Source organism: Strongylocentrotus purpuratus, unplaced genomic scaffold (assembly GCF_000002235.5).
Source record: "Strongylocentrotus purpuratus isolate Spur 01 unplaced genomic scaffold, Spur_5.0 spur5_scaffold_6, whole genome shotgun sequence".
In the NCBI taxonomy this organism is placed as follows: Eukaryota; Metazoa; Echinodermata; class Echinoidea; order Camarodonta; family Strongylocentrotidae; genus Strongylocentrotus; species Strongylocentrotus purpuratus.
This window is the reverse complement of record NW_022145612.1, coordinates 55773703-55798213: the sequence shown is the minus strand read 5'-3', so window position 1 is coordinate 55798213 and position 24511 is coordinate 55773703. Positions and strand designations below refer to the sequence as shown.

At 39.2% G+C, this 24511-nt stretch overlaps 3 protein-coding genes across 6 annotated transcripts in view; all 3 read right to left on the bottom strand.

Moving 5' to 3' along the window:
- The window catches only part of LOC581313, a 62190-nt gene extending 61710 nt beyond the window's left edge, over positions 1 to 480 (bottom strand). Inside the window, exon 1 of the mRNA XM_031000424.1 lies at positions 362 to 480. The gene's annotated coding sequence lies outside the window, so the exon portion shown is untranslated. The remainder of the gene's footprint in view (positions 1 to 361) is intronic.
- Positions 481 to 3763: 3283 nt separating this feature from the next.
- LOC575070 (cathepsin L1) lies at positions 3764 to 11304 on the bottom strand. 2 transcript variants are annotated; one of them, XM_030973476.1, is made up of 7 exons: positions 11224 to 11304; positions 8608 to 8866; positions 7127 to 7282; positions 6301 to 6525; positions 5556 to 5721; positions 4949 to 5057; positions 3764 to 3875 (listed from the first exon to the last, which is right to left on the bottom strand). In XM_030973476.1, exons 2-7 carry the CDS (start codon positions 8854 to 8856, stop codon positions 3776 to 3778), a joined length of 1005 nt encoding a protein of 334 aa, XP_030829336.1. In that variant the 5' UTR covers positions 8857 to 8866; positions 11224 to 11304; the 3' UTR covers positions 3764 to 3775. The 2 variants fall into 2 exon arrangements, with proteins under 2 accessions (XP_030829336.1, XP_030829337.1); XM_030973477.1 differs by lacking the exon at positions 11224 to 11304 and adding an exon at positions 9103 to 9181.
- A 2764-nt stretch (positions 11305 to 14068) lies between these two features.
- LOC575142 (cathepsin L1) lies at positions 14069 to 23556 on the bottom strand. Of its 3 annotated transcripts, none has more exons than XM_775560.5 (7): positions 23282 to 23556; positions 19838 to 20106; positions 18241 to 18399; positions 17640 to 17858; positions 16669 to 16834; positions 16012 to 16120; positions 14069 to 14506 (listed from the first exon to the last, which is right to left on the bottom strand). In XM_775560.5, the coding sequence occupies exons 2-7, from the start codon at positions 20084 to 20086 to the stop codon at positions 14407 to 14409; spliced, it is 1002 nt and encodes a 333-aa protein (XP_780653.4). In that variant the 5' UTR covers positions 20087 to 20106; positions 23282 to 23556; the 3' UTR covers positions 14069 to 14406. The 3 variants fall into 3 exon arrangements, with proteins under 3 accessions (XP_780653.4, XP_030829121.1, XP_030829120.1); XM_030973261.1 differs by having other exon boundaries at positions 19838 to 20088; XM_030973260.1 differs by having other exon boundaries at positions 23286 to 23556.
- Between the last annotated feature and the right edge of the window lie 955 nt (positions 23557 to 24511).

The following is a 24511-nucleotide window of genomic DNA, read 5'->3' as shown; positions in this document are numbered from 1 at the left end:
CTGATATGGGTCATTTCTTTAATAAAACTGACATTTGTTGACATTCCCCAATCTAGTGGAGCCAGACGTAGTCTCAGTGGAACAACCGACGACATAGAGAGACTGAAGTTTTTGGTCTATGACTCTCTAGTCTAGATCTATGCTTTGCTAGAGTGGGTGATCGTGACATCATCAGATACAAACTAACTTTTCCTACAATACATGGATAGCTAAGTGTGGGACTGTACTGACGATTTAACACAATAATAAATCAGTTTTCCTTTTAAATTCCCTTTAATGTCAATACATTTCTGACCAAACGTCACAAGAAACTTTGTATTTACAGAATTATAATATAATATAAATGTCAGTTTTTACTTACTTCAGCATTAATTCACGTCAAAGCAATTACTAGTATCGTTCCTCTCGCAGCAGATGGCGGTCCGTTGCTAGGATCGCAAACGCTTCAATGCTCTGATTGATTGGTCGAACAAAAAAGGAACACGCAGCTATATTACTGACAAAAGATGAGCCGGTGTACTGTACTCAAGGCCAGGGGCGTTGCTAGAGGGGGTGTGGCGGAGGGGGGGGGGGGGGGGGTGCGTGGTGCGACAACCCCCCCCCCCCCCCCACCTGTCAGGATATTTCGGTAAAATTGCGCTGCGGTCGGGAAAAATGAAAAGAGGGGGGAAGCTAGAGAGGGAAAGGGGAAGTAAAAAGGGGGGGGGGGAGAAGAAGAAAAAAGGAAAGAAAGAAAAGAAAGATAGAATCTAAGGAGAAAAGGAAAAAAAGAAGGGAAAAAAAAGAGAAAAAGGAAACAAAATAAACGGGGGATGAAAGAGAGGAGAGAGAGAGTGGGGGTAAGACCCTGAGAGAAGAGGGGTGTGAGAAAGAGAGAGAGAGAGAGAGAGTGGGTGGAGTCGCCACGTCGAGGGAGCAAAAAAGATACGCATAATTATGTTGCTGTGTCGGGTCCGCTGTGTCAGTATTCTTGCTCGATCCTCGTGTACTATATCAATGCAGAAGTTTGAAGTCGGTGAGATGTATTACGTCGGTCGGTTTTTTTTCCCCTACGAACTGTGACTTTTTATCGGATAACGAAACATTTTTGAAAATTCAGACATTGATTAGAGTAGGTAAAACGAAAAGTCTTCTTTCTCTAATGTTTTAACGAAATGTCAAAGCTTCCGCGCTTCTCGCGGGAGGGGCGAAATCGAATTCAGACAAGGATTAAGAGTAACAATTTAATGAAACGTCGACGCTTCACGCGGGAGGGGGAAACTGAATTCAGACAAAGATTATGAGTAGAGAACGGTACAACGAATCGTCTTCTTTTCCTATGATAATTTAATGACACGTCAATGCTTCCGCGCTTCGCGCGGGAGGAGGAAACTGTATTCTGACAAGGATTAAGAATCGATAATAGTACGACGAATTGTTTCTTTCTCTAATGATTTAATGAAATGTCAAAGCTTCCGCGCTTCGCGCGGGAAGAGCGAAATTGAATTCAGCCAAGGACTAAGAGTAATAATTTAATGAAACGTCAAAGTAAAGGGAAACTTGATTCAGACAAGAGTCGAGAACGGTACAACAAATCGTCTTCTTCCTCTAATAATTTAATGAAACATGAAAGCTTCCGCCCTTTCGCCGAAGGGGGAAAACTGAATTAAGACAATGATTAAGAGTAGAGAATGGTACAGCGAATCATCTACTTTTTCTAATAATTTAATGAAACGTCAAAGGAGGGGAAACTGAATTAAGACAAGTATTAAAAGTAATAATTTAATGAAACGACAAAGCTTCCGCGCCTCGCGCGGGAGGGGGAAACTGTATTCAGACTAGGATTAAGAGTCGAGAACGGTACAACGAATCGTCTTCTTTCTCTAATAATTAGTGAAACGTCAAAGCTTCCGCGCCTCGCGCAGGAGGGGGAAACTGAATTCAGACAAGGATTAAGAGTCGGTAACGGTTCAACGAATCATCTTCTTTCTCTAATAATTAAATGAAACATCATAGCTTCTGCGCTTCACGCGGGAGGGGCGAAACAAGAATTAAGAGTCGGGATGGTACAACGAATCGCCTTCTTTCTCTAACAATTTAATGAAATGTCAAAGCTTCCGCGCTTCGCGCGGGACGGGGAAACTGAAAAATAATTTAGCTCCTGGCCCTGGGTTTATAGGGTTAAAATTGGGACATTGGCATCAATATATTTGTCGGTAATTGGTAGCTAGTTTCGTCGGTAATCGGTGGCCTCTACACCCCCCCCCCCCCACACACACATAAAAAGGTCTAGCGACGCCCCTGCTCAAGGCTTGGATTCTTTGAAAGGGGAGAGGAGGAGAGGGGGGGGGGGTCAACAGCCTCCACGCCCCTCCTGCACACACACAAACAGAATTAATACTTCTTCTCCGCCCTGCATGCGCCCCAATGATATTCCTTCCCATGTCACCTCATTTGATTTCAAACGATGTCATTTAAAGTTTTTATAACGAAATGTGATACCAGCTAAAGCACCAGGCTTAGCTACTAAGTACTAAGCCTATCCTATTCCTTATTATTCTCCTCTTTTTTGTATAGACTCTTCCTCTCCCCCTCTCTTTCCAAGTTTATATACTATCTCTCTCTCTCTCTCTCTAAATTATTGTCTCCCATTTGTATATGCTTGGCTTTCTCTCTCTATTCATCGTCTCCTCCCGACCCCTCTCTCTTTCTCTGTCTTTTTACCCTCCACCCGGGCTCTCTGTCATATTTCACTTTCTTTCTCTCTCTCTCTCTCTCTTCACATGCCTCACACAAGATTAATTCTTTTATTCATCTCACATGAATCATGACGCATTAAATAATTCTATCGAGTCGTGTTTTCATTTACTAGTAGCTCACTTTATTGCTGACTGCCAGCGTATGGTAAAAATTGTAATATGATACCAACAAAAATTGATAAAAAAGATGAACAAAATTTTGATTTTGCCAATTTCATAATATTATTTGATACTGATAGTAGAAATGATTGTGTTATACTTAATAATAATGCTACGTGTTTTCCTATTCATGTATTGATGCAGCCCACGTATTAAAAGATCCTATTTCCTGTAACTTGCTTCAATAATATTCATACCGCCATTCCCCTGCACAAAAAGGGGACTGGAATTAATATTCATCATTATTTGGCCTAATGTAGTGCAATTTTGAGAATTATGAATAGATACCTTATCTAAGCATATTTACCATAAATTCTGAGCAGCCGTCATTCAATGTCATCCAGAATCATTTGGAATTTTTATTTTGTTTTGTTGTTTTCGTCGTCGTTGCTTTTGGGGGGAGGTGGGGGGGGGGGGGAGGGGGAGACAGATGTACTATACCAACCCTCCACATTAGGCAATTTACGACGTGGTTTGTTACTCCCTTTATGTCGGTTAGCTTGATAAGGTGAAGGGAGAAAGAAGCATATGGCAATATTTTCCTATGAAAAGAAAGAAAAATTATACTACATCATTATAATATCATTTAGATAGCAAATCATAAAACCACATATTGAGGGCCCTGAGGGGGGCAACTATAGTTCATCCTCACAAATAAGACAAGAATTGGAGGCCGAAAACCACGTACCTTGCCAACGAAAAGACAGCATTAAAAAAGATGTAGGTCTATCCTCACAAAAGAGAGAGGTATCAACATTGGAAAGAGGTATGTAGAATCACATTTCAATATTTTTAAAAGGGGGTTCGGGAAGGTTGCTTTTGGAGGTCTACCCCTCCCCTCTTCCAAGTGGGAAGTTAACGGAAACGATGAGGGCGCTTTAGACGAGAGGGTAACTAGCTTTGGTAGCGATGCCACATTGGTTATCCTTGTTACGAGACATCCACAGGTAGCCATTCATTCCCCATGCCGCTCCCCAGCTGTGAAAAAAAAAGAAAAAGAAGAAGAAGAAAGAGCACAGGAAGAAGAAGAAGAAGAAGAAGAAGAAAGAGCACAGGAAGAAGAAGAAGAAGAAGAAGAAGAAGAAGAAGAAGAAGAAGAAGAAGAAGAAGTAAAATATGAAATCTTCAATTACATCACAATATGCAATTATACGAACACAGCAGGTCGTTGTCAATTCGCTGTTTCCCAGATCATTCAAATTTGGCCATTACAGAATTTAATGAAAGTGTGAACTTAACAAAACATGACTGATATGAGTGTGCTCCGGCATTACTGTCCTGCAAAAGTTTCGCCAAAAATATACAAGCTCTAGCAGGCGCGTACGCAGGATTTTTTCAAGGGGGGGGGGGGGGGGGGTTTAACATTTATAAATCGGGCCGAAAATTTCGCAATGACTCAGCCAGCCGCTGAATAAGCGGGGGGGGGGGGGGGGGGGGGGGGTAAGAGGTCATTTTTTTCCATTTTTTTTTGGTCTCAAAAAAAATCGCAACGTCTCAGCCGACCGCTGAATAAGCGGGGGGGGGGGGGGGGGGGGGGGGGGGGGGGTAAGAGGACACTTTTTTTTTTTTTCGTATCGAAAATTGAAAATTTGACATTTTGCTCCGTTGGGGGGGGGGGGGGGTAAGGTCATCTTTTTGAGGTCAGCCATGGGAATTTTTTTATAAATTTTTTTTTTAAAATCCAAATGACACCAAGATGGGCCTATAAGGCAAGGAAGTAGGGGGGGGGGGGTAAGAGGGGGGGGGGGTAGAAATCACAAATTTTCTGGCAACCATCACCCCAAATTCAGGTGGTAATTTCGTTTATTCATAATACAGTTATCAAGACATAATTATGTTTTTCATTATCAAAATGTCACTCGATATCTTTGCTTATATATTTTATATAAATATAAGTAATGTCAACCCCTGCAAAATTGTGACCTTACGCCTAAAATCCAATCCAAGCATTCTATAACTAATATCAAAAAGGAGGATTGTTACATGGAGGTCATAAATTAGAGTATAGAAATCACTTTATTTGGTCTAGTTAATAAAAAAAATCAGCAGACCTGTTCTTGACAATCCAGTAATCAGTTCCATCACTGCTGGTTCCATAGCCGACTGCGAGAACACCATGGTCCAACAAGGTAGAGCTGCAAGCAGGCTCGTTGTACACACCTTTGGAGTAAAATCAGCAAAATCTGTTAATAATTATATTGATGTCTATGCTATCTCCTCCAAAAATACGTCCCACGTGCCCTGAGTTAGAGAACTTTAAAGAGGTGTATAAAGCTTCCCTCAACAATCTCTTACTTTCTTTCTTTCTTATTGTCTATGCCGTCCCCCTCCTGTTTGTGTGTATGTGAGTTGGTATGGGTGTGTGTGTGTGTTGTGTCTCCCTCCCACTCTCTCTTTCTCTCCCCCTCTCTCCTTCCCTCCCCCCCCCCTCTCTCTCTCCTCCTTCTCTTTCTCTCTCTCTCTCTCTCCCTTCCCTCCCCCGCTCTCTCTTCTTCTAAGTCTGAGATTTAATTCCAAAGTTTTGTCTAAATTATTTCGTTTTGATTTAGCTCTGCTCGGTTCTGTTCGGTTGTTTCAGACAATATGCTTGACAACAGCGTAATTTGTTCAGGGATATAAATTGTGATCTATATGTAGATCACGTGACGCTATCCTTACCTGACTTGTAGAGCTGGAAAGATTGATGGCTGGCGTCAATGGCAACCGAGATAGGACCAACGCTGGCTACAGCCATCTGCAATGCACTCTCAGATCCAGTGGTGACATCAGTGTAACCAGTGTCGGTAGCTCCTATGTTGGCCTTATTGAAGTGGCACTGGCCATCCTGGAGAAAGAGAGATAGCGCGAAAGAGAGAGAGAGAGAGAGAGAGAGAGAGAAGAGAGAGAGAAGGAGAGAATGAGAGAAAGAGACAGAGACAGAGACAGACATACAGACAGACAGGGAGAGAAACAGTGTTTATATGTGTCTCTGTCTATTCGATCCCTGCCCTAACTTTTGTCATCTCCATGCCTAAATGCTTAGTTAGTCCATGGAAGAAGAACAACTATTACCGACTTGGAAGAAAGGTCTCTTATAATATGAACCCGTTAATCGTGATCATAAAGGATAGCTTAAAGGTAGACTTATCACAGCTTTCTCTCTCCTGACGTCGCTATCACCTGCATCTTCCCAACGTTATTCTTAAGGATCTACATTTTTAAGGAGTCTCATAGACATGCAAAATTGTAATTATATTAAAATATTAAATAGTCCATCAGGTTCCTGTCTTTTAGGAGTACTGTGATCTTTATTGAATAACTCCCCTAAATAGCTAATCACGCCCGACACTTGGGAGTCATATCAAGACCTGACAGGCTGGAGACGTTAATGATTACAAATATTCGTGCAAAAGAGCCGACATACCATTGCTGTATAAGGATAGCTCATCTCGGTGTCGATGCCTCCAACGTCTAAAATGTACTGGAAAGCCTGATCCATAAGACCTCCTTCGCATCCCATATTGCCCTCCTTGCCGGAGCAGTCGACCAGGTTCTGTTCGCTCAGGCTCACCAGTTTACCTGTCTTCTTGAAGTGCTGTCCCTCCAGAGATCCGGTAGCACTGAACGCCCAGCATGAACCACATTGCAGCTGGATGAAAAACCCAGAAAAGATAATCGTTACCTTTTTACAAGGACAGATCTAGCTAGCTAGCTTCAACAAGTTATTGTCAACCTAATATGATCGGAAATAAGCTTTTCTCTTAACCGTGCACTTTACCTTCTTTGAGATTTAAGATGTTGCCTTCAAGCATCTTTAAGATAATCCGTGACATAGCAACAGGAGCGTGACCCCAATCGATTGGCGAAAAAATAGATGAAAAAGGGAGAAGAATAGTGGGAAAAGAGTAGAGAAAAGAAGACGATAGTCTCCGTCCTGCACTTTCTCCTTGATCAGTTGCTTTGCAAATTCCCATTTCATTTTCCAAGTATGATTTGTGTCCCCCGCCCCCAATAATATCAATGCCCTCTCGATGGCTGGACTTACGCTACCCCACTGAGGATAGGCCTATATGTTTTGATCATGTTGTACTGTCATAATGTATGAAGTACGAAAGTACAACGAACCTGAAACCTGAGGCCTAATAAGTGCCTCAATAAATGTATCCCTTTATTGACAAACTATCATTCCCAAATGCCCTCCGAACAATCAATTTATTGATATTACTGTGATTTGCAACTGTGTAGATTACCTGGTTCTTGACAGGAGTTACGTAACCCTTGGTGCGCCAATCGACCATCGTGGGCAGATCGAAAACATTGCTTGGTGGGAGGAAAGTGGAACCTCGAGTCGCCTTGGATGAGTTGCCTCGGAAACCGTTCATCAAGGACACGAACTCTTCATTTTTCTAGAGAAAATTCACAAAAGGGTTTTATATTATTTGGAGGTTTAGAAAGGGATGTTAGTCAAGTTGTCGCTAAACACTTCAAATAATGTATTACTGTCAGCTGTATCCGTTGTAAGTAGTTTTCAGGCCTAAAAACGCGCAGTTTCAATTCCTGTTGTAATGTGCAGGGCATTTCATAAAATAAACAATGCAGTTCGATTGGGTTCAATATAAAATAGAAGGAGTGATACATGAGAAACTTTAGGAAACAAGTTTTTTCTTCTCAGATTATTTCATCATTTGTTCTTTTTAATTGTTCTATCTGGAATACATTTGTTGGTAATTTGCCAAGTGTGACCTTTACTTTAGTTTCTGCATCTACCTTGGGAACAAAAATAGAAAAATAAAAAGTATAAGAACCTGATGCCACTACGCCCTCCTGTAAAACTATAAAATTTTACGACTGTTTTGAAATCATGTCTTTCTTTAAATGACAAACATGGAAGAAACTTAAGCACCATTTGTTTATGTCATAGTTTTAATATTGTAAAATTATGTCGTAGTTTGTATAGTGTATAATTATGTCGTAGTTTGTATAGTGTATAATTATGTCGTAGTTTTAATATTGTATAATTATTTTTGATGTTGTACAAGAGCGCCTTGAGCAGTCTTTTAGAATGGATATGTGCGCTATATAAATTGACATTATTATTATTATTATTATTATTATGATAATCCATGATCAAATATTCAAAATATTAAAGCATTGAGTACAACTGCAGGAGGTTGTAAAATTTTGTTTACTTAAAATAAATTGCAACCACGAGATAATTTATATAGAGTAATTATCGATGGTAATACTGTTGGTCTCGTGAGACAGTCCAAAAAAATACTTTGTCAATATTTGACTCAGCCTCGTGATACATCTTTAAATACATAGGCAGATCCCATCACCCCCCCTCTCTCTCTCTCTCTCTCTCTCTCTCTCTCTCTCTCTCTCTCTCTCTTTCTCTCTCTCTCTCTCTCTCTATCCCCTCTCTCTGTCCCCCTCTCTCTTTCTCTCTCTCTCTCTCTCTCTCTATCTCTCTATTTGCCCCTCTCTCTGTCTCTGTTTGTTGTTTTGTTTGAATGTTGATTGCGTTATTACCTACGCAAATAATCCAAGAAAGTTAAGCCTGTGATGACAATTTTGACGTTTTCTTTTTTAAATAGTTTTTGTTACATGATGTCACTCTCACATGGGGCGTCGAAAACAGTACACGTCCCTGACGCAGTCTTACGTAAGGCAAATGACGCCTCGTGTTCAATGGACAATATAGGATACTGGCCATGTAATCTATACTCACCAGGTCAGCGAACTGGTTCATTCCGAGGTCGTAGGTGAAGTGGCCCAAGTCGTATTTGAGGTTGTGCTTGATGACGATGTCGAGGTTCTTTTGCCAGATCAGTCTCCTCGACGCTTCCTCCTCATCGCTTAGATATCGCTTGCCGTGTTCATTCTTCCACTGGTTCCAATCATCGTCGAAGTCAATGAACGACATCGACAGCGAGCTGACCACGCAAGCTGCTACCAGCAACACACTCAGATACTTCATGACTGCAAGACTGCAAAGATAAAATGCGGGCATCGAAGTTATAATGTCCCCCAAAACACCTGCTAATAAGAATTATTCTAAAAATGGAGATCTCTAATGAAAATGAAAGTACACTTCAGGAAATAATCGACCAATCGAATTAAAAAAAATATGACTAAAATAGTAAAGTGTTTCCTGCCAAATAAATGTAACTTTAGTACATCACCCGTGGGTATATTTTACTGTAACAAATTAAAACCCTCTCACCTGCTTGATACCAAGAGATTTGAAAGAAGTCTATTTTGGACTAGCACCTATAGTAATGCAAGTTGTCAGTTGATCCGATTTGATACCATTTCATATTTAGCATGGATCATAAACCTGATTTAGAATACGAAAGTCACATGTGCTACGATAATACAATTTTCAACTTTACCCATCAAACAATCCGCCCCCTTCTCAGTATCAATATTGCTGCATCCCATTTGGGAATACTTAGAATAGATAAATCCATATTTCATTTATTTACTTGGCGTTTTTATGTACCTGGATTTGTATGACGTAGCTTTTGCAATGCATTATTAACTGTAAGTCCTAGTTTTACATCTTGTAAGCTTACTTCACGGTAGCGTTATAGGCTCAATTTATACTGTCTTGCTCGGCATAACTCGTGAATCATAAACTGATTTTAGAGAACACATATTGCAATTCTTAGCCAGGACGCTGTTTTATAAAACAAATGTGAATGATTCAAATCCGTCACAATTTGACATGAATCGCTAGGTATTCGATTAGTTTAGGATATTTTCCGTGGAGCAATTGTCGTCAGAAAATTGTCGTTGTACCGACTGTTTGTCTTATGAAAACCTGTCAAGGCTGTCATATGCTCATTTTTGTAGTTCTTGGTTCCGTTTATTAATTCAAAGTAACACAGATTAACCTGGAATATCGCATCTATTAATTAGACGGGAACCAGGGCTCCGTCTTATAAAGAGTCTATATAAATCGCTACTCATTTGCAATCGATATCAATCGCAGTACATACAAGATAAGAGACTGCAAACTTGTAATTGTTCACAAGCATCGAAGTCATAATGTCCCCCAATACACCTGCTAATTTAGAATTATGCTAAAATGGAGATCCCTAATGATAATAAAAGTTCACTTCAGGATATAATCGACCACACGTATAAAAAAATAGGACTAAAATAGTCAATTGTTTCCTGTCAAATAGATTTAACTTAAGTACAGCACATTCCCCGTGAGATTCCCGCGCATGCTTATTTAACTTAATATATACCTGGTCATCACTTACAAAGAAAGACGATATCCAGGAAGTAAAAATCACGACAATAAGACATAAGAACATCTCTGCACGTTATATTTGTATTAGTAGATAATATAAAAGGCATGATGCATAAGTGGTAGAATATTGGACTCGAGTAACCTGTTGGACTCGAAGCAAAGTGACAATGACAATGACAATTTATTCTCATGTCACCCACATTGGGGTATTGGAGAAGTTTACAAACAGTTTGAATTTGCCAATTTAACACAATAAAATATACAATTCCAATCGAATTAAGGTTAATCAATACAAAATAATACTATCGACAATTGTGAGAAAAATTATGATGATAATAATAATAATAATAATAATTATAAAAATCAAAAACAAAACGATACTAATTATAACAACGATAATTAATGACAAAATAAATGGAAGAAATTTGAAAAGAAAGTTACTGGCACCAGTAAACTGATATTTTAATTAATGAATTACTGAACATTATTATTAATAATAATAACTCTTAATATCAATTTAAGTCGATACGCTAGTCGATGCGCTAGTCGATGTGCTAGTCGATAAGTTAGTCGATGCGCTAGTCGATGCACTAGTCGATGAGTTAGTCGATGCGCTAGTCGATGAGTTAGTCGATGCTGGTAGGGTATTAATCATCATAAGACAGTCACTCGGATAGGACTTTCCTAGCATTCAGGTTAATTGATCAGTAACGATGAAAATGGTGTGGTGATAATGAGAACGATAATATAACAATACTGCATCTACTACTACTACTACTACTACTACTAATACTAATACTACAACTACTCGTAATAATAGTAATACAAGTAGTATAGTAATAGCAGTAGTAATGGTGATAATAATGCTGATGATGCTGATGGTGGTGGTGGTGGTGGTGGTAATAATAACAATAGTAATACTAAGAAGAAGAAGACGAAGAAGAAGAAGAAGAAGAAGAAGAAGAAGAAGAAGAAGAAGGAGAAGAAGAATTATGATGAAAATAATAATGTTTGTAAACAGAATGATGATAGTACTTAAATACCGAATTAATTACTATTAACAAAAAATGAAACTCTTCTCACCTGCTTTATACCGCGATATTTATTAGAAGTCTACTTTGGTCTAGCAGTTACCACAAAGTGACGCAAGATGTCAGTTGATCCGCTTTGATACCATTCCCTATCAAATATGGATCATAAACCTGAAGTAGATTACGAGAGTCATATGACTTGTGCTACGATTATAAATGTTCAACTTTACCCAGCAAACAATCCGCCCCATTCCCCGCATCAGTATTGCTGCATCCCATTTTGGAATACATGATTGTATTTAGAATAGATAAATACATATTGCATTTGTTTAATTGGCGGTTTGATGTACGTGGATTTGTATAATCATGACATAGCTTTTTAAATGCATTATTAACTGGTAATTAGAATAAGACCTAGTTTTACATCTTGTAAGCTTACTTAACTGTGGCGTTAGTATGCTCAATCTACACTTTATAGGGCGCTTTATACACGTGCTTCTAAGCGCACAGGTGGTGCTGTCTAACTCAGTATAATTATTAAACATGTTTAATAGCTTAAAAGCAACATAACAAAATAAAATATTATTAATACAATACAATTCAGTTGAAAGGAATTAACTACATGTGTGCGCCGCCAGTATACTATAACTGATTAAAAGGGTGGGTTTTGAATGATTCAATGGATGGGGCATTTTGAATATGGGGTTGGAGTTTGTTCCAGAGGGCGCGGGCGATCGATGAAAAGGCACGGTCACCATAACGTGTTTTTGTTTGTGGGCCGTGAATAACTCGTGAATCATATACTGATTTTAGAGAAAACATGTAATATTGACATTCTTAGCCGGGACGCCGTCTTAAAACACAAATGTGAATGATTCAAATCCATCACAAGCTGACATCAATCGCAAATCTGTATTAAAGATATAGGAGTTTTGTAAGTTTGCGATTGATTGGATGACTCGTGATTAACCTGGGTCAATCGCATTTATTAATAAGACTCAAAACCAAGTCTCAAATTTTAGTTAGATTATGTAACGTTGGAAATAATTCCCCTTCTTAAATTAGTGATCATCACTTTATATCTACTTATGACTTTCCCAATCAAGTATGCCTCCAAGGAGGGGGGAATATAAATCGAACATCCTACAGAGGTGAGTAAAGAATGATTTAAATCTGGGTAATCATCGCATGTGGGTTTTTTAAGGGGGTGGGAGGGGCACATTTTCGTCGGGGGACGCTAAATTTTCTCAGTTCTGCTCGTAACCCCCCACACACCAATCTTAAAAAAATCATGTGGCCCTCGATGATGCATCAGTTTGATTTCTGTTTGGCAACTGTTCTGATTTGCCGATTAGCAAATCCATAGGGCACGGGGTGGATGGTGACCCCCGGCAAAACTTGGTTGTGATTTAGAGTCCCTTTCACGTAGTAAAGCCTTTCATTTTCATTTTGTGTCTATCATGCACACCCCTCTCTTCTCTCACACTCTTCTCTCATCTCTTTCTGCGATTTAATTTTTTGAAATACTAGAGCGCCGCAATGGCAGCACGGCTAAAACCGGGGTAATAATCTCCAAGTTTAAAAGCGCTTAGTGATTCTAATAAGCGCTATATAACAACTGAGTATTATTATTATTTTTATTATTTAAAGCTCCACTGTTCATTTTGATAAGGTACACAACTTAGTAATTCGCCATGTCTATGCGAGCACTCTGCTAACCACGCCGAAACATGACATGTATTGACAGCCAAATGGCCTCTTTCAAATCAAGACGTGACGACAGGCAACAAAAGGAATCGTTTGTTTAAAGCCAATATATATTTCTTGTAAAAATATCTTTTAAAGCATTCCAAAAGGGAAAGGTAATCCGACAATTGCTGGAGGTATTTTTGGTCCAAGATATGGAGTAAGGGTCACGGTTGCAATTGGGCTTTAGGTCGAATGTAGGCTTAGTATTTGGGTAAGGTTTAGAAAATAATGTTTGGTCCAGGTTTGAAGCTGGGTATTAGGTTAAATTTCACCACAATTGTCGTCAGAATATGTTGTAGAACCCACTCGCTTATGAAAACCTGTCAAATACTCTTTTTCTGTAATTCTGAATTGGATCCGTTTATTACTTCATAGTAACACAGGCGCAGGTGACACTCAAATGAGGTGAGAAATGATTTTTTAATTGGCTCAAACCGAGACATCGACGGGTCATGTAGAACATATTTTGTCACACATTGTATTACCCCGGCGAACCTTGATTAAAGCCATACGTTGTACTATTTTGGATGGATATGTGCACATCAGTTCTGCTAAAATCATTATTGATTATGTTTATGTCTAAATTGCTCACAGTACCTTGGGGAACTTTGGCCAAGTAATAGTGCTTTGAAGTAATCCTTGGGATGGATAATTCAATTCAATTCAAGGTTTATAAAAAAATATCTTCGCAGCCGTAAAAGGCTGAATTGCGATACAATTCACAGATAAAAACATGAAAAATTACAAAAATATACATATCAATTACTATGTTTGACCTAAACTAAAAATCAAATATAAAATATATAAACAGAAAACCAAAGAGTTCTAAAGTGAGGTTTAGAAAAATGGGTTGTTCAAATTAAATCAGGAGTTTAGCGATTATTTAAATGTTAAAACCATTGTAGACATCTAAAGACAAGATGAGAAATTGCAAAAGATTATATTTCAAATTAAAAACTCAACTTTGGAATGATAAAAGTTTGTTCATTAGAGGTAAATCATCGATTTACAATATTCACATGGTAAAAAATTAAATTTATTGCACAAAGTTTTTAGGAAAGTACAACAAAATAAAAGTTTTTAGGAAAGTAAAATTTAAATATAGATATATCGAAAAAAAAATTATCTTCTTAAAAAACAAAACATAATTTAAACAATGCAATTTAAATGTCTCCAAATATATCTTCTTCTCCCTGTCATGAAATCAACTAAAATTTGTCGTGTAAGTTCCTTGCTATATGATATAACTTCAGTTTAGCTTTAGAAACATAATTATCAATAGATGACTGCAAAAAAATCAATCTAGAATACATCAGTACAGCTGCCAGCTATTGTCGTTGTAATGATAGTGTTATTGTTATTGTCATTTGCTATGTTAGGCCCATAATATACAGGTAAAAAGTGGACCATAGTTTGAGTGGGTGTCCTCAGAAATGACTTGATGTTCTTGCACGAACAGATTCATATCTGCAATATTGAATGCAGATTACACCAGAGGATAACTAGCGTTAGTAGCGATGCCACATTGGTTGTCCTTGTTACGAGACATCCATACATATCCATTCATTCCCCATGTCTCTGCCCAGCTGTGAAAGAAAAAAAGAAAGAAATAAACTTCAAATGATTAATTGATCAAAATTGTGATTGAAGTCTCCAATGACTGATAGTTGATTCGGAGAAATCAGTTTTGCCATGTAACTTTATATTTTGGCTTTGTACATCTAATTGATCGCTTGAATTGCTACGGGACGATTGTCTGATGTTTTTTGATTTATTTGTGTAGCTGTTTATATACACCGATGCTCATTATTAGAATATGACTTCAATTATTTGGCAAGCCTCTCCTGATATTGCATATTAGCCTATATCTTAAAGTTTATCAAAGGATACATCATGAAACTTGCTATGAAAGCACATTTACGCCATTTAATTCAAAAGTACAGGATGCAAAAGACTAGCAAGCATGTATATGCCCTCATTATATGCAAATCAACTAGACTTAAAAGGTTAAAACAGAATGACAGAGGTTATGAGGTATGGGAAAAGGCTGAAGGACACACCCAACCAGTCTACCTAGGCGTCACACGGGATCGCTCCCTTACCTACAAGAACCACATTGCCAACACAAAGGCAAAATTTGGAGCCCGCAATAGCATCCTCAAGAAGCTTGCCAACACCAACTGGGGGACTGATGCCAGAACAATCCGGACGATAGCCCTTGCGCTTTGCTTCTCTGCTGCGGAGTATGCTTCACTAGTAAGGAGTAGGTCGGCCCATGCACCCAAGATCGACCCAGCTCTAAATTAATCTTGCAGAGCGATCACTGGTTGCCTTAGGCCAACTAAAATAGAAAACATCTCCCTTCTCTGCGGTATCGCCCCTCCACACGTCAGAAGGTTAGTCTTGTCCCAGAAAGAAAAGGACAAACAAGAAAACAACCCACTCCACCCACTCTTCGAGTGCAGCCAACAGCCAACGGGCAAGCGGCTCAAATCCAGACGCAGCTTTCTGCACACTGTAGAGCCCCTTAATACCAGCCCTCACAACCAATGGGTGACTTTGTGGCCTAACCACCTCCAGACCACTCCACATAAACTCTCCCTTACCCGAAGGAATCCCTCGCATCCGGCTCCAGTGAGACTTGGCCTACCTGGCTATAAGCCTCAACCGCCTAAGAACTGGCTACGGACGATGCGGAGTCCTAATGCAGAGATGGGGTCTAGGAGATGAACAAACAACATGTGAATGCGGCCAGGAACAGACAATGGAACACCTGCTAGTCTGCCCACTCCTGCCAGAGCCATGCACCCAAGATGACCTGGAAGCCGTGAATTGCCGTGCCAAAGCCTGTGTGGACCACGGGACGGGACTTGTGTAGTGACTCGATAAGAATAAGAAATGAAGACCTACATGATGTGATATAAGGACATGAAGGCAATTTGGGGATAGGCCTACATCATTTATATAGGCTATATACCCTCATGATACTTACAACAAGAAAGGTTAAAAAGTCAAACCCTAACGGATTTTATAAAGTGAGATATGGCAATAGACCCTTATACACACACTTTCACGAAGTGCCCAAACTGACCTGTTCTTGACAATCCAGTAATCAGTTCCATCACTGCTGGTTCCATAGCCGACTGCGAGAACACCATGGTCCAACACGGTAGAGTCGCAACCGGGCTCGTTGTACACCCCTGTAAAAATACAGGATGTCGTCATTAAATCGTTGTATTTTGTTGACATGTATTTCATTCATTCTTTTATAAAAGTAGTGGTCTATCGCTGAGGTTTCATCCAAGTTTCCCCTCCCAAAGAAGTAGGAAAATAAGAAATAGAGACAGAGAAATATATACATATAATATACATAGCTTCAGGATTGTGATTTTAGTATTTTCAAAATGCACATTTTCTTTTCCTTGTACCCATCATGACCTTTTCACTCTGCTTTCATAAACTTTGTGACCTTTCCCTAAAAAAGTACTTTCTTACACGAAATTAAACAAATAAATAGAGGACAATTTCGTCTTTCACAATAGGCAAACAGTGTTTAGATACAGTTTATCTACCTACAATGTAATACCTCGTTTTACACCGACAACATTAATTCCAGACCGACACTGGTGTTACTGAAGTAATATACGGCTCTGTTTTCATTTAAGGGGGGTTCAAAGAGTTTGTTTCACTAGCTTTGAGTCCAATCTGTATGACTATCATTAAGTGTATGCTTTGGCGATATCCTTACCAGACTTGTAATGCTGGAAGGACATATGGCTGGCGTCAATGGCGACCGAGATAGGACCAACGTGGGCTACAGCCTTCTGCAGTGCCTTCTCAGAACCAGAGGTGACGTCAGTATAACCTGTGACGGTAGCGCCTACGTTAGCCTTCTTGAAGTGGCATTTGCCATCCTGGAGATAGAGGGGAAATGGCACACAACGTAAATTAGGTATTTTCCATCCTTCCTCTATTGGATGAAGACAGACAGACCTAAGTTCCACGAATCCAAATATCCAGTATATAGACCAATACATTCATCATTGGGAACATTGAGGCCGTATACCTATTTTCAAAAGATCTATGAAACAAAATCCTTCCGTTTTGGGAAAAAATTCTTATGGTTTCGAACACATGAACCTCTTACTAGAAGATCCTTGAGGTTGAAAGCCTTTGGTATATTGAACCTCCGACTGCTTCTGACTAAAGACGGGTTTTCTAGCCTCAACCGATCCGGGGGTCCCCTGTATTATAGAGATTTGTATTTTTATCCGATTCAATCCTTCTTCTATCAGATTAATAATCATCCTTGCTTATATAGCGCCTAAAACTTTCTTTATCAGAAGTCTCTAAGCGCTTTACAATAATGCAGCATAATTACCCTGGCTTTAGCAGTGCAGCTGTTACGCGCGCGGCGTTTCAAGGAATAAATTCCTACCAGGTACCCATTTACCTGGGTGGAGTGTGGCAATTGTAGATCAATGTCTTGCCAAATGACATTAGTGCGGCGGCGGCGGGACTCGAACCGCGGACCTTGTGATCGACAGTCCGGCGACGTATCCCCTAGACCAGAACACCTCCTCGATTATGCACTGATCTTCGAATGGTTGGGGCTTGATTTCAATCTTTAAAAGACTAGCCCTTGAACAATTTACTTTGACCATGATTGGGTAATTAATACTGCGGACGTTACAGTCAAACAATTGTTAGTACACTCACCACTGCCTTGTAGGGGTAGCTTGCCTCTGTATCAATACCTCCTGCATCAATGATGTACTGGAAGGCTCGGTCCATAAAGCCTCCGTCACACCCGGCATCTCTGCCGGAGCAGTCGACCAGGTTCTGTTCACTCAGGCTCACCAGTTTACCCGTTGCCTTAAAGTGCTGTCCTTCCACTGATCCTGTGGTACTGAACGCCCAGCATGAACCACATTGTCCCTGGAAAGAAGAGATATTATAAGCCCCGTAATGACAATTTAAATAAAAGAAAAGAATCACCGTGTTATCGTGAAAACATCGATTTGGATTCGTCTTCTGATATGAAAAATGAGATAATAAGATGTCAATGTATCGCGTCATTTGTTTGTAAATGACAGATGTTTACCTAGGGGACACAAAAGTTCTTGGGACTTAAAAATTATAATAATTGGGTCTTAATTAACTTGTTTAGCCGCATCTGTATTAAAATTAATACTGCTCTTCCACCGGGCAATGAAATTATTACCCGAGCTATTGCCAGGTACCCATTTACACCTGGGTGGAGAGTGTTCTAGTGGACGCTTTGTGTTTGCTGGGTCTTAATGTTTAGTAGTACATGTACCTGGTCCTTGACAGGAGTTACGTAACCCTTGGTGCGCCAATCGACGGTCTTTGGGAGTTCGCCGACGTTGTTTGGTGGGAGGAAGGTGGATCCTTTAGCCGCCTTTGATGTGCCACTCACTCGGAAACCAGTCATCATGGCGACGAACTCTTCATTTTGCTGTAAGGTAAACATGCATTTGCAAGTTATTTAGCACTTTTATAGTTTTGTGAAACATTTTCAAGGTAGAATGCATTAAAGGGGTAGTTGAGTTCTGCTGTAGAGGGCGCTACACAAATTAATTTTTTGTGTGAGAGTGTTGTGATAGGATGGTAATATGTAACTTTAAACCTTCCTCTACTGTTATTTTGATTACACACTGTTACATGCAAGACTTTTATTTTTTTTTCCTTTTTTTTCCTCTATGTTCATTGATTGATGTAATAATAATGATAATTTCTTGTTATGTGATTTTCTTGTTATGTGAAATTATGAGGAAGGAAATAAAATATCATTAAAAAAAAAAAATTAAAAAAAAATAATTAAAAACTGACTGACAAATTCGAAAGAAAATACAATTTAAATGACAAAATCATCTTTGATCAAATCGGTTCAGAGACGGCTAAAATATCCATAAATATAACGATTTCTAATACTTGTGTTCCACCACAAATATTAGATAATTTGAACCAGCCGTTGATGTATGTGATGTACGAAAAAAGGTGTGTTTTTATATTATATGTAATTATCTCGAGAAGAACTAAGCTATAAGAAATCTATTTTTAGTCACATGGACCTAGTGCCGTCACCGTCGTCACGCCCTCTGGGCACCAATTCAATTTCATTACATTTCACACGTCTCTCGGTATATACATTTGAAGAATCTATGATTATTTCACAAGTTTCAAGGTTCTATTAACGAAGTTCATGTTCTAGTACCCATAGTCATTTATCAACAAGTTCACGAATAGTTGAGGATAATAAAGCAGTCTCGTGAGCTAAGCCTATTTGACTGCTTTGTCAATATTGGACTCAACCTCGTGATGTATTCATTTAAGATCAAGGTCCAAAATCACAGATATCAGAGATCACGAGATTTCTATTAAAAAATTGCCCTTGATACTGGGATTTGACAAAAGTGATAAGGGTCATTCATATGTGGAATAAATTGATTCCCCAACATTTATTTTAAGAAAGGGAAGAAGGAAGAGGAGGAGGAGGAGGAGGAGGAGGAGAAGTAGGAAGAGGAGAAGAATAAGTTGAAAAAGAAAAAGGGAGAGGAGGAAGAGGAGGAGGAGGAGAAGAAGAAGTAGAAAAACGAGGAAGAGGAGGAATACTTAGTCTAAATAAGGGAAAACATGAGCACATAATTATATCCCAATAGTTATTGGCTTTGTCTAAACCATAAAGGGCCTTTTCCACGTTTTCTCTATCACCTTTCCTGAGATTTAACGGGGGCACATGCCTTTATGCTCACGCCAATGCTCCTAGTCCTTCTATTCCAATGCGTACATTTTCATCAGTTCCTCTTTACGAATTATTACATAACAATTTTGTAAATCAGAGTTAAACTTGTTATTTAGTTTTTTAATATTCTATCCTTCCTTTTCGTACTCACCAGGTCGGCGAACTGGTTTATTCCGAGATCGTAGGTGAAGTGGCCCAAGTCGTATTTGAGGTTGTGTTTGATGACGATGTCGAGGTTCTTCTGCCAGATCAGTCTCCTCGACGCTTCCTCCTCATCGCTTAGATATCGCTTGCCGTGTTCGTTCTTCCACTCGTTCCAATCCTCGTCGAAGTCAGTGAACGACATCGACAGCGAGCTGACCACGCAAGCTGCCACCAGCAACACACTCAGATACTTCATGACTGCAGAGATTTAGGTTGCTATGAAAATAAACGACAAACGCCTCTAAGACAATTGCTGCTTGCAAGATGAAATGTAGATCACCAATGAACTGACGTCTCTTACCAGGAGAACAGATTATTCACATTTACACACATTTACCCCTACAAGCAGGGGCGTCGCCAAAGGGGGGGGGGTGTGGGGGGGGTGCGACACCCCCCCCCCCCACCTGTCAGGATATTGTCGGTAAAATTGCGCTACCGTCGGGAAAAAGAGAAAAGGGGGAGGGAAAAAAAGAGAGGGAAAAAAAGAGAGGGAAAAAAAGAGAGGGAAAAAAAGGGAGGGAAAAAAAGAGAGGGGAAGGGAAAGAAAAGAAAAAAAGAAAAGGAAAAGAAAGGAAAAGAAAGGAAAGAAAGGAAAAGAAAGGAAAGAACAGAGAAGAAAGAAAGAGAAAAAAGAAAAAGAGGGGGGAGAGGAAAGAAAGGAAAAGAAAGAAAAGAAAGAAAAGGAAAAAAAGAAGAAAAAAGAGTGAAAGGGAAACAAAAGGAACGGGGGATGAAAGAGAGGAGAGAGAGGGGAGGTAAGAGTCTGAGAGAGGAGGAGTGGGAGTAAAAGAGAAAAGGGGGTTGTTGGGTGGAGTCGTCTCGTCGAGGGAGCAAGAAAGACACGGGTAAATATGTTGCTGTGTCGGGTCAGCTGTGTCGGTATTCTTGCTCGATCCTCATCAATGCATAAGTTTGAAGTCGGTGAGATGTATATTGTCGGTCGGCCGACAAGTTTTTTTCCCTACGAACTGCGACTTCTTATCCGCTGTGACGACTTCGAGAGTGACTTCAACTACATACTTGTATTTTCTCGAAGTTTCACTTTCCTATAATATCAGCTAAAGAAATCAGAGGTTTAAAATTTTCGGGGAAACTAAATTCAAACAAGGTTTAAGAGTCAACAACGGTACGACGAATCATTTTCCTTTCTTTATATTGTAATGAAACGCCAAAAATTCCGCGCTTCGCGCAGAAGGGGAAACTTCATTTAGACGAATCGAGAACGGTACAACGAATCGTCTCCTTTCTCTAATAATTTAAGGAAACGTCAAAGCTTCCGCGCTTCGCGCGAAAGTGGGAAACTGAATTCAGACAAATAGGGCGTACTAAAAGTCGAAAACGTTACAACGAATCGTGTTCTTTCTCTAATAATTTGAGAAAACGTCAAAGCTTTCGCGCTTCGCGCGAGAGGGGGAACTGAATTCAGATGAATAGGGCTTAATAATAATAAGATTCGAAAACGGTATGAGGAATCGTCTTCCTTTCTCTGTATTGTGATGAAACGCCAAAAATTTCGCGCTTCGCGCGGAAGGGGAAAACTTCATTTAGACGAATCGAGAACAGTGCGACGAATCGTCTTCTTTCTCTAATAATTTAAGGAAACGTCAAAGCTTCCGCGCTTCGCGCGAGAGGGGGAAACTGAATTCAGACAACATTAATAGGGCTTATTTAGAGTCGAAAACGGTACAACGAATCGTGTTCTTTCTCTAATACCGCACTACCGCCCCTCCCTAAAATAAGATCCTATCTCCGCGCCTGCATTAAAATATATAGCTATGATGCTGATTAAATTTAAGAAATAATTCGTATATTAATGTCGTCGAGGAAAATGACCATTTTGCGCATATGCAAGTACTACAGATAGTCCATAGGAAAAACAATTTAGCCTTCGGCCCCAGGTTTATAGGGTTGACTTTGTAGATATTGGAAATTTAGTTTTGTCGGTAATTGGTGGCTACTTTTGTCGGTAATCGTTGGCCTCTACACCCCCCACTGAAAAAGGTCTAGCGACGCCCCTGCCTACAAGTCATGATGTTAACACTCATTAATACAATTATTTGTGCTATTGATGACTCTTGTCACACAATCGGTTTATTTCTAGATTTCTCAAAGGCGTTCGATACTATTGACCATAAAATTCTTCTTAATAAACTGTGTCACTACGGTGTCAGAGGGAAGGCCCTTGAGTGGCTTAGTAGCTACCTTTCAGACAGAACTCGATACACCTCTGTAAATAACTTCCAGTCATCAATAAAAAAAAAACATTACCTGTGGGGTGCTTCAAGGCTCTCTTCTTGGTCCTCTGCTTTTCATACTATATATAAATAATTTCAAACGATCATGTAATATTTTATCTTTCATATTATTTGCTGATGACTCTAATATCTTTCTCTCATTTCATGACCCACAAACTCTCCTAAATACAATTAACTCGGAATTAGTTTTGGTTCAAAGTTGGATACAAGCCAATAAACTATCATTGAACATTAAAAAGACAAATTATATGATATTTAGTAACACTGTTGATCATCTTCCTGGTCCTATTCAAATAAATGGTATCGAACTAGAATGTGTTCAAAGTACAACATTCCTTGGAATTTAGGTTGATCGCAAATTGACATGGAAAGTGCATATCAATTATTTATGTAAAATATTATCAAGAAACATTGGTGTCATAAATCATGTTAAAAAATACATTTCCTTTACCGGTTTTATCATCACTTTCTACAACCCTTATTTTGCCTTACCTAAATTATGGGATTTTAGCATGGGGAAATCCTTGTAAGACTTTAATTGATCGAATATTAATTTTGCAGAAGCGTGCATTAAGAATAATCCATAATGTCTACTTTCGTTCCCACACTAACCACTTATTCATTCTCCCTTTTTGGTATCTTTCTTTCTATTTGCCCTGTATTATTTTCCTCCATTTTTACCTTTCTTTACCCCCCCCCCCAAAAAAAAAAAAAAAAAAAATCTATAATTTCTTCGCTACATATTATTTTCTATTTATTGAATTTCTAAGCATACTTTGTTCATGTTATATTGTAAAACAGCATCTGATGAACTAACACTTCAACTTCAACAAGCTCTGCTTCTTAGTTAGTTCCTCTTTTCTCGTGCTTTTTCTATTATATTTGTCGTTTCATTGCATATTTTTGTAATATAATTATTCATTGTATTATGATTTGCATGAGAAATAAAATCACTTGAATCATTTCCTTATTGCAACATTAAACTGGCTGTGACGTATGGAACACGTGTAATAAGTGGTTTCACATGAGCCATAATTTTAAAAGGAAACAACAAAACAACCACCCAAACCTACGCGTACTTATTAACTGTTAAATAACTTGAAAGTTCTTAAAATAAAAAGAAGTGATGTCCTTACCTACTTGAATACCAGAAAGCAATTTAGAAACAATCTGCTTTTGTCGAGGAGTTACCCGTGAATAGCACGGGATTCACAAGTTATACAGGTTGGACCATGAACTTGGCGTCTATAGAATGCGAGAGTCACATGCCCAATCTAGATCAACGTTCAACTTTGCCAAGCAAACACAAAAGCCCAACAAAATATCATGTCTGGCTATAAAAAGGTACCTATTTTGTTGTTGAGAACAATGTGAATGGTGTTTACCCTGTGGTTTGCGTCATGTCGTAGATATTATGAGCAAAAGGGCAAATGGGAATCATGACAAAGCGTTTATGAATTTGTGTACGTATATTTGAGTGTTTTCTACATAATGTCTTGCCATTAATGTCGCCCGTTAACAGCATTGTCCACAGTGGCGTAATAAGTGACTGGCAATGAAAGTTACTTTAAAAAAGTGTCGTAAATAAAATAGTCTTTATATAAATCCAAATTAGGGGGTAATTCTGTTGTGATTGAAAAACACGTATTAAACGTCGCACTGTCCTTATTTTGTCTGTAGGGACGTGCTCAGCCTTTGCAAGTCCAGGTTTTTTTTCCTTTTCGGAAAGGTGAAAGAAAAACGGTTTTAAAAAGCCCACTGTTTCAACAACGATATGAATTAGCCGACATTATAAGATGATGACGTGGATCCTAATACAATGATTGGTTGAAAGCGTACACATGACAAGGCATTTATTTTGCCTAACGCGTAATTTGGATAATGACCGGTCATTATCCAATGTTATGAAACATCACTTTATTAAAAAAATAAAACATAATCTTATAAAAAAAATAATACACATAATTTTGTTCGGGCATTAGTGTAATTACCAACACTTGGTACCTTCAAAACAGTCCAAACTGTTCTAAAGGTACCTCGTGTGGGTATTTCTTACTAATGCCCTCACTGCTGTGTATTATTTGTATACCATATCATGTTAATAGATGTCATCCTCAACCTTATTCACCAAGAGGCAACCCTCTTTCTCTAGCACTGCCAGTTGCGTAGCGTGAGTCTACCCATTGAGGGGGCACTGAAGGCAGGGGTGGATAAACCCGGCGGCAGGGGAGGGGGTCAAAGAGGGGGCCCAATTCGTGAGAAAATATTTAGCGGCGAAACAGCCAGCCGGTGAATGAGCGCAGGGGGGGGGGGGAGTATGAGCACTAATTTTATTATTCCTCAAGGGAGGGGGCCCGTCTTCTTTT

Coding starts and splice junctions, on each gene's coding strand:
- LOC575070 (XM_030973476.1), bottom strand. CDS start 8,856: ATGAAGTATCTGAGTGTGTTGCTGGTAGCAGCTTGCGTGGTCAGCTCG. Junction 5,722..6,300: donor GCTATCCTTATACAGCAATG/GTATGTCGGCTC, acceptor CTCTTTCTCCAG/GATGGCCAGTGCCACTTCAA. Junction 5,058..5,555: donor TTTCCAGCTCTACAAGTCAG/GTAAGGATAGCG, acceptor TTTACTCCAAAG/GTGTGTACAACGAGCCTGCT.
- LOC575142 (XM_775560.5), bottom strand. CDS start 20,086: ATGAAGTATCTGAGTGTGTTGCTGGTGGCAGCTTGCGTGGTCAGCTCG. Junction 17,859..18,240: donor TAACTCCTGTCAAGGACCAG/GTACATGTACTA, acceptor TCTTCTTTCCAG/GGACAATGTGGTTCATGCTG. Junction 16,121..16,668: donor CTTCCAGCATTACAAGTCTG/GTAAGGATATCG, acceptor GTATTTTTACAG/GGGTGTACAACGAGCCCGGT.